Below are 9685 nucleotides of genomic sequence, written 5' to 3' on the forward strand. Positions count from 1 at the left end.
TGCGGCCTCCGGCATCCACGTTTACAGCGCGATGTGCGGGCTCCCAAGTGCCCGCAACGCTACCGGTCATCCCGTCCTCAAAGCTGCCCGCTTCCTCCTCTTCTGCCCCGGCCTCAGCCCGCTCGTACCCACCGCACACCTCACCGGGCCTTAACAGCCACCTGCAGCACGGCAGCTGTGTCCAGCACGATGGCTTTGACGCTGTAACATCGTGTGACCCCTACCGTACTTACGCAGCACCCTAACAGTAGCGCCCCCAAACCGTCACCCTCCAACGCAAGCAAGCGCTAAGCGGCGTACAGGGAACAGCCTCCTTCTCTAAATGTCTGAAGCCGATTGAGTGCTGGCGAGAGGGCGGCCCTGGCAAGGAAACCCCCGTCTCTAGGCACAGGTCCGGGCCACGTACAAGCACGAGGACAGCTCAGCCTGCGCGGGGGCCTCTCGGGGGAAGAAGCGGGCGCCTGAAAGCAGGCTGAGATCGTGGTCGTGTTACCCGACCCGTCAAATGGTCCTGGAAGAAGCTCAAGATCGACGAGGTAGGTAGCGGGACACGTGCGAAGGCCAGAGGGCCTGACTACGGAGACACGCAGCAGGAGCTCTGGGCCACGGACGTGACCCGTCGCAGCTCCTTCCACGCGCCACCCAGCAAGTACGTTAAGGGAGCGCGGGCCACGCAGCCGATCTCCTGCCTGCGTTGAGCTGCACCCTGGTGCTACCGCGTGCCGGGATCACCCAGCAGTCAGGGCCCCACATCCAGGCCCAAGTTTCTGTAGTCTAATGGAAGAATAGCCCAATAAAGCATATTACTACTCAAGGAAACAAATGTGACTTGGATACCCAAATGTGTTGTGTTTGAGTCATGTCTGGCACCCACAAGAGATGCAATAATTGCCCCGCAGCCTTAACATGAAAAGGGATCGCTGTCTCACACAGCGAGCCAGGGCTAGAGCTCGAAAGGCCTTGCTCGAAGAAGGCCACATGGTTTCCAGCAGGGAGAAATGGCTGTTTCTTTCCCTTGATGTCCAGCTGCCCTGCCCCTATCGCATGGCTTCTCTTCCTCCCTACCGAGGCTCTATGATTTCCCAGGTGAGAGAGGCCCTTTCACAAAGAAAAAACCCTCTGCCTGGTCCAAAATCCACAAGGTGTGCTGACGATGCTCGTACGCCATCAGTACATCTCCACTCGCGCCCTCTTGAGACCCTGTGAGCAGCAGCACCCTAATCCCTTTGGTGACATCTCCCCTGAGGATCACTCCAGGGTCTCCTTCACGCCAGCCGTTACATGCAACACACAAAGGGACTCCCCAGAGCGCTGGGCCAGAGAGAACAAGACATTCCTGGTGCAGGGGAAAGCATCTCACTTGGAGATGAAGGCTGCTTCCTTAAGTTTCTCAGGATCTTTATTTTGTAGGCAGACACGTTGGCTATAGGGCTCCTCGGACAGCAGTGGGCTTCCCGCTCGTGTCATCGGATACTTATTCATTATGGTAAAGTGCTGCACAGAAGACGGAAGAATTAAAGACACGTTACCTGCCCCAGAGAGTTTACAAACCAGAGTTTGGCCACGAGCTGAGCGGCGACAATGAGAAAGGAGAGAAAGGAGGGCTGGAATAAGGATGGACTGGGGTTACAAAAACGAGCACGGCTATTTGAGGAATACGCGCGTACCGGTGGCTCTGTGTAACTTTGTACGCAACAAAGACAACAGCTTCAGTTCCCTTACGTCAAGGTTAAAAGCGAGTCACAACTCTGAGCAGCAATTCTGCTCCTCTTGGGAAGCCGGTCCCAAATGCACGTGCACGCACAATCTCTAGCTACGTCCAAGGCAAGAAGTTGCAATGCAGGATCAGTCCCAGGAGCCAGAAGGACAGGAAGTACCCCAGAACGCATTTGGTCAAGGCGGTATTCCTTCTGTAATTCAGCAGTAATGGTGGAAGGGGGTTTTCAGAAACCCCTGTTCCAAACAACCCCAGAAAAGCGCTGCCCAGACGGGGCCTCTCCGAGAGGGAAGCTGCAGTCTGGGTGGGATCCCCTTCTCGCCACAGCAAGGCGTCGCTGTCCTGGAGCAGGTGAGCAGAGAACCAGTACAGCACCGGGGAGGACGAGCCTAGGAGCCGCGTTAGGACCTGAGAACGACAAGCGGAAAAAGGAATCGCACTAATGACAGGTCTGTGAATCCAACCACCCTCCGTTGTGCAGAAGGAAAGGGGCAATCTGTCTCAGACTACTGGTCAACTGGAATGAAATACCGCCCTGCTTCATGGTGCTAGGATCTATTATGCTCAGGGCAAAATGCCTCTCAGCTCAGAGTCCCCCAACAAAGACAGCCGGGGAAGCAGCCAAATAACCTCTAGATTATAAAAAACGGTAACCACCCCAGTTCCTCTGGTACTACACAAAATGTCCACCGAACCATCTCCCAGAGCCCAGCGCCTGAGCAGCGCAGCGGCTAGCAGTTCCCGAGATTTAAATTCTCCTGTCCTTGCCTCAAGAAAAGGAGAAGTCCAACCCTTGGATAACAAGGATATTTCCCATTTATGCAGGCATCCCATCCTGAAGGATCCCAAGACACGTTACAGATGCAATGCGTGTTGCATGGGGAAGGCACTGTTGGTAAAATGCCTAGTTTGCCTCCTGGGAAAGATAAGGGACTGCAAACGGCTTACAGAGCTGTGGACAAAGTGCTGGTTCCGGCACCCCTTATCACGTGTGCCCTGTGTCGCTCCAGACCCCTGACCAGGCTGGAGGCCCAGAACCAAACTCGTCCTCCACGAACGTCTGACTGTCGAGCACACGTAGGCACTCACGTCCACACACGTGCTGAGGACATGGCAGCACAATGGGGTCAGCCCGAGGGGCGGCAGGGCAGCAAGTCCAGAAGACAGAGTCCAGTTTAAGCAGTGAGAGGCAGGGCAAAGCAAGCGAGCTCTTCCTCCACTTGAGGTTTTGTTTCATGCTTCACGACCCATACCTGGGTTTCCCCCAAGCTGGTTCCTGCGACCGCTTTCCTTGCGTCGGTAGCAGTGTCGGAAACAGTCCTGAATCACTTCTAGGGACTGGCAAGGGTCTACGGAGCCTTTCATTTCCAGGCCACCATTTCAAATCCCACCCAAATTGGTAGTGGCCCAACGTCAGGACCCCCCCGAGAGCTGATTAGCACCATTTGGCTCAACTGGAGATAAGCATGTTAGAAACATCATCCAGTCGACAGATGGCCTACGAGAAACAAGCTGGTAACCCGGCGTGTTCCCATCAGCCCTGGCACCCGCCGGCCTCTTTTTGATCAGTCTCAATGAGAGAAATGACTTAAATGGCTTTGGAAACTGAAGAAACGATCTGTGATCTGGAAGCAGCCCAGAGGGGAAAGGCAGAGCTTCCAGGCAAAAAAGCCTGCGCTGTCCTGGGCCTGTTCTGTGGTTAGGGTATCTCGGTCTCCGTGACCATCCATCCACCGCCCTTCCTCAGCACTTATTTCCCTTGAAGAAACAACTTACACATTACCGTGATCACCTTACCTGCACGTGCATGCAGAGGAGTCCGAATACCAAGAGAGCAGTGGCGTGGACCACGTATACGAAGACGCCAGAGGAGCAAAATCCAACCCCTGGCTTAGCAGCGCCCTCTCCTCCCCTGCTTTTATTCCTTCTCCTCACCAGGCCAAGCGTTAAGCAGTGCTGGAGATTGGCAGTGAGGTAGATGCCGGCAGCCCAAGCGCTCAGCATCATGATGGGAGCAGCTAGCAGGAAGTTGGGGATCTGTTTCAGCTGAAAGTATCGCAGAAAGCCCACGTTCCAGTAAACGTCTTGAATGTAAGAATAGATCATAGGAACCCGGTGGGAGCACCAAGCAGGTTTCACCCCAGTCATGCTTGCTAGGCGATACCCTTTGTCCACGGCCAGCTGCAACAGCGGCTGGGGAACAGCGCGTTCAGGGCTGACATCGGGGTCACAGAATCTCAAGTAAGCATAGAACTGAAACAAAGCAGGAGGTAAAAAGAGGCCGGCACACGTCAGAACTACTGAGGCTGCCAAGCCGAGAAGTTGCCTCCAGACCTGAGCCTGTTTCATGACAGACCCCGCACCAGCTTGGAGCTGGAAGGCAAGGCGTCTGCTCTGGGAATAGAGCAGGAAGCCGGCATTGATCACCCCGTTGGAGCGCACGCCAGCAGCAAAGGAGAAAAGCAGTCCGCTGGTCCAGCTACGCCCCTTCTCCAGCTGCCACATGGCACTGAACGCCAAGAGGGCAAACATGCTTTCCGAGTAGGCGGCTGTCATGAACACATTGGCTGGGGTGAGGCAGAAGAGGAGGGCAGAGAGGAAGGCTGTCCTGCGACACTGCAGCACCACGCAGCCCAGCTCGTAGAGGACAACAGCTGCCAGGACAGAGAAGAGGGCGTTTAAAAGTACAGCTGACAGGAGCAGGCGGCTCCGTAGGCAGAGCAGCCCCTGCAGGGGCCACAGAGTGACCTCTGCCACCGCTCGTATGCTCAGGGGGTACACGGGGAAGAAGGCAAAGTTGTGCTCATACACATAGCCATGCTCAGCTACGAACAAGAAGTGCTCTGCATCCCAGTGGGACAAGCCTCCCAACAGCCACTCCAACAGCCAGTCGCAGAAGCTGGGCTCAGACAGGCGGGGTGGAGAGAAGGCGTCTGCAGCGTGGTCCGGGACCAGGAGGTTAAACAGGGCCTGGATGAGAGAGGGAGAGAACTGAAACTAGCCATGCCTCTTACTGAAGACAGGGCCAGTGAAGGAAGACTCCAGGGGCTCGGGGAGTATTAACACCGATGTGGGAGTACAAGGAGGCGCTCAGACATGCAGGGTGACTATCAGGAAAAGTTCCCGATGGCAAGGTTTGCTGGACTGAAATGGCTCCAGGTGGGGCGCCCAGTCACTTGGGACACTTCCATCTGGACTGCACAAAGCTCTGGGGAACACGGAGGGAAAAATCCAAGTCCTGTGTCAGCCCCTGCCGGCAGGGTGGAGCTGAACTAGCAGGCGTCTTCTCTGGCACTTGTGTTCCTGCAGCCAGTTACGGCGCATTTTACTCCTGGCTACTCCGGACCTGATCCTACTCAGTTTGCACTAACACCAAGCACTTCTGTAGCACTGTCCAGCTAAGCTAGCTCCTCAAACCGCGATGCAGTCTCACCACCTCGCCCCCTGCTACTTACACACTACCGTACTTCCCACTTTACAGGTGGGAAGATTGAGCCATGGAGCAGGGAAGGGACGTATCCAAGTTCATGCAGCAAATAAACGGAGAGGCACAAATATACGGACAAATGCCAAGAGCTGACTCCCAGGCTCGTTCTCCAGCCGTGAGACCATGCTCCCATCACTCCTGCTTCCTCCTCTGCCTAGTTAAGACAAGCGTGCAGAAACTCTCACCTAGCCACTCTCTCTGTGAGCTGATGGTCATCACGTTTTAAAAGTGGTAGAAAAAACAAAAAGCTCAAGGTAAGAGCCCTGAAATGGAAGGCCCTTGAAAACAAGGTACAGATGTACCTTACAGACTAACTAAATCAGATCTGCAGAAACTTTTGTGAGCAAGTGCTCACTTACTCAGATTAGCACCTGAAAGCTTCTGCATCCCTGATTCAGTTAGTCTATAAGGTGAAAATCTACCTCACCGCCTGACTTCAGACTAAGACAGCTAACAACGCTGCTCTGCACTTGAAAATGCTCAGCCCAAAAGGCAGCGGGCTATCGCTAGCACTTAAAACCGGGAACGTGGAGTGTCCCTTTTGCAATGATTTCAATGGTGGCATCAACAAGACAAGAACAAGTTGTGTTTGTTTAAAGTAAACCGAGATTTAAAAAAAATAAGTGTGAAGTGTTTTTCAGAGCAGCATTTGCTCAGCCAGGTCCCTGACGGACACTGCTATCTGGATGTACAGCCTATATCATCTCAGCTGATGGTTCAAATCCAGCTCAAGCCTGCGGTGCCCAAAAGCAGTTCATATTTGCTCTCTGTCTGGTAGCATTAGACTGGTTTCCCTCCACAAAAGCCACGAATGTCTGGAAGGAGGTCAGTTATATTCTCACCGATGCATTTAGGACTGAACAGCCTGGGAGGACTGAGCTATTCTCAGGCCTAGAGAAAAGACTGCTTGTAGGACTGAAGCCTGCGAACAATTTGCTTGGGAAGACTTTGGACCTGTTCTGTGGATCAACAGAGGACTACAGTCCACGGAGCTGTCATCCCAGCCCCGCATCGCAGCAGTGCATTCACAGAAATGTGATTATTTTACAAAGTATTAACCATATCAGACTTCTGCTTGACCGCCCCCCTGATCCCTGCGTGCGCCTGGCCTCGTGGCTCTCTGCATGTGAAGATCAAGTCAAGAAGATCCCAACAGTTCACAATGCACCTTGCAGTATTAAGAAGTGAACTCTGGAAATGCAGACGATGTTTATTAACCTGGTCTGGATTCACTGACAGGAGGCTTACCTGGAGCAGGAGTGTCAGGGCTCTGCACCACACCGCAAACCGCAGCACTTCTCGAAGGTAGGGCTCTCGTCTTTTCAGCAGCTGCATTCTGACCTCCGTGATGAGTCACTGATGCTTTCCATGGAAGAAATCCTCTCTCCGGTTTTTGAAACCTGAAATAAAGAGATCTGTGATTCTGAAGAGTACTGCTGGGGTAGGCCGTGGCTGCACGGTACAGAAACCTACTTAATGGCCAACTCTATATCTTTCATGAGCACGCGTTTGCAAGCCTACACGGAACAAGAACTTCCCTTCTGTAAGACACCACGGCCTCAGAGCCAAGCTGCCTCAGCCTACCATGTACATACAGAAAAAACACCTTCGTGGCTTCTTCCCTCTGGACAGACCGGGAGGGAGAGGGCACAGTCTACTCCGTTAATCCACTTACTGGGCAAGCACACACATCAAAAGCCTCCTTGGTGGTTGTCTCAGTTGAAAAGGCAATGGCTCAAGCCCCAGTTCAGCAAAGCATGTAAAATCCCCTGAGTTTTAAACAGACATTTTGCTGAAAGGGGAAGACCTAAAGTAAAGGTTTGCAGTTAAGCACGCGCATATGAGGTTTGCTGGATTTAGCTATAAAACAGACACAAAGCCCACTAGCTTCTCTCTTCCCAACAGGGTGCTCTCAGGGCAGGGCTGAGACAGAGAGCAGCAAGGAAAAGGCTGCAAGGGAAAGCAGACTCCTTCAGGCCTGTCAAGCCCACACCTCACCAGCACCAAACTCACTCGCCTGCCGCACGCTTCTCGCACTTAGCGCTCGGGCCCTGCACAGGACAGAAAACTCAATTTACCTGATACAACATTAGAAAGCACCATCTCCGTGCGTCTCCAACATTTTGGCAGGGGGCCGTATTCACTAGAGTGAGGGCATCTGCGTGGCTACAGGAACTCTCTACCCCCCAGACCTTAACTGGAGGAAATAAGCCAGTTTGAGGAGGCGACTTAAAGATTTATTCACACCTTGCCACTCTGGACTGACATTTCCAAGGCAGCCGTGATGCCTTCGGCTTCTGTGGGCCAGCTACGGAGCAAGCAGCCTCTAGATCCATTATGCTGTTTTCAGTGACACCATGCTTTCTCCCTTGGCCCTGCAGCCCCTGGCTGCTTCTTGCTTTGAAAAACAGAAGCCCCAAGTGCCCCTTAAGTTCTGACAGCTCCTGTGCTGGTCCAGTTGTTATAAAACCCACAGAGAACTCTACAGGTGCTTCAATTATCATCAATTTGGCCTCAAAGCACCTTGAGGGATGACAACACTTCTCCATTTCCATTTGACAGGTGGGGAAAACTGAGGAACCTGCCCAAGGATACCCAACGGGGCCGTGGCAAAACTGAGCCCAAAGTTGCTGACGTCTGGTTCCAGGCTTTAGCCAGTGGATTACGGTTCCTCTTTTCTCACACACCAACACGTTGGATTTTGCTGTGTCCCCTTCTTCTGGACAAAGTAATTAACACAGGGCGCAGAGTACCGCGTCAGGAAGACGTACTGTTTTTCTCCTAGGCAGAAATGGGGGGCGCTTCAACCCAACTCTAAATCCTACTAAATCTCGCAGAACAAAGGCAGCAAAAAAAGTCTGAGCACTTTAGATGCTGTAAAAATCCTGCAATGAATTTGTCAGGAAGGTTCAAATCAAAGAGTAAGAAACCTGCTCCTGTCGTACACTGCACACCCGATATCAGAAGTCCAGAAAGAGCTGCAACTCATACTCACCATGTTGGCAGGGAGCACAGGACAAGAACGTCTTTCTACAAAAAAGCACCATCACGACCTGCTCACAAAACACCTGGGTAGACAGGACAGGGAGAATAAAGAGCGGAGATAGGCTAACAAATCATCATGAAAAGAATTCAGATCTTATACAGCATTCAGGATGCATTTCTCTCCGTGTCTAACACGTCTAACCAGCCCTGTCTTCAGAAATGAATTCTCTTTCCCCAGCCATGAAAACTATGCTATCAAACCAGGCATAAGCCCTAATAAAAATGCATGTAAAATAAATCATGGAAATGAAAATACGAATTAGGACAGATCTGTACAAACGGCGGTGCTCGCCGTTCGCCGCCAGGGGGTAGCAGGCACTCGCGGCACCGGCCCTTCGAGCTCTGTGGCAAGCGGGTTCCGGCCACACAGGACTCCTGTCAGGATTCCCGTTTCAGCTTCTAAAGCGCTGATTCGGGCACCTCCGCTGTCTTGCAATATTCCTTCCGATGAAAGGAGCGCTCAAAGGAAAAAGATGCATTTATGAACCACTAACCCAAACCTTACACGAGACAAACTGCGTTTTAAAAATCCACTGCGCCTTTCATCATCTCTGCTGCTCACTGCTTGCATTTTTCTCCGTAATAAAGGGAGCCTTGTTGGTTTTACTTTCAGTCCGTTTCAGTTCCTGGTACCCAGGCACACGGCGACAACGTTTCGCTGCGGCCACCGGGCTGTTCGAAATCATCCTCTGTTTAAACACCGGGACTAAAATTGGGAACGGTTCCACTGCTTGTTTCCTTGTACAAAACCAAGGCTGGAGCAAAATGGACTGCGACATCCACGCTCGCGAGCCTGGTGCGCTGGACCAAATTTAGCAGTGATTTCATAGGGGCAAAGTCGCGACTCGCAGCCGCGCTGGCGACCGCCAGGGTGAGAGGGGCCCAGCGGAGCCAGCGCGCAGGATCGGGCCCCCCCCCCCCTTTTTTTAGTGCATTTAAAAAAATTCAATGAAAAATCACTTTGCAAAGACTCGGTTTCTACCAAGTCGCTCGTGCCTTTCCCTCCGGACTCGCGCCGCGCTGTGCCGCCGGGACGGCCCGGCCCGGCCCGCGCCCGGGATTTAAATGACAACGGCAAGAGACGGAAGCGCCAAGATCGTCCCCTTGCCCCGGTTTTGTTCAGCGAAAGGGCAGGCCGTGGGGCAGATCAAGGAGGGGCGGGAAGCAGAGCAGCAGAGCAGACACAAAGGCAAGGAGCAGAAAGCAGAGCAGCAAAACGGGCATGGGGCGCGGAACAGAAAGCAGCGCAGCAGCACAGGTCAGCGAGCGGAAACCAGAGCTACTGACTGGGCATGAGGCTCAGGGCGGGAAGCAGAAAGCAGAGCAGCAGCTCGGGCCCCGAGTAGGGACCAGAAAGCAGAGGGGCGAACCGGGCCTGAAGTAGGAGCGGAAAGCAGAGCAGTAGTTAGGACGCCCCCCTCCCCCCCACGGGGGTC

General features: G+C 53.3%; 1 protein-coding gene across 4 annotated transcripts; it reads right to left on the bottom strand.

Annotated features, from left to right (window-relative positions):
* Positions 1 to 13: 13 nt before the first annotated feature.
* On the bottom strand, positions 14 to 9679 carry PIGV (phosphatidylinositol glycan anchor biosynthesis class V). Of its 4 annotated transcripts, none has more exons than XM_025198716.1 (5): positions 9210 to 9679; positions 8200 to 8272; positions 6453 to 6604; positions 3515 to 4687; positions 14 to 2125 (listed from the first exon to the last, which is right to left on the bottom strand). In XM_025198716.1, the coding sequence occupies exons 3-5, from the start codon at positions 6537 to 6539 to the stop codon at positions 1814 to 1816; spliced, it is 1572 nt and encodes a 523-aa protein (XP_025054501.1). In that variant the 5' UTR covers positions 6540 to 6604; positions 8200 to 8272; positions 9210 to 9679; the 3' UTR covers positions 14 to 1813. The 4 variants fall into 4 exon arrangements, with proteins under 4 accessions (XP_025054501.1, XP_006019309.1, XP_025054500.1 ...); XM_006019247.3 differs by having other exon boundaries at positions 8755 to 9679; XM_025198715.1 differs by having other exon boundaries at positions 6453 to 8272; positions 8755 to 9679.
* Positions 9680 to 9685: the final 6 nt, after the last annotated feature.

This window comes from Alligator sinensis, unplaced genomic scaffold (genome assembly GCF_000455745.1).
Source record: "Alligator sinensis unplaced genomic scaffold, ASM45574v1 scaffold337_1, whole genome shotgun sequence".
Lineage (NCBI taxonomy): Eukaryota > Metazoa > Chordata > Crocodylia > Alligatoridae > Alligator > Alligator sinensis.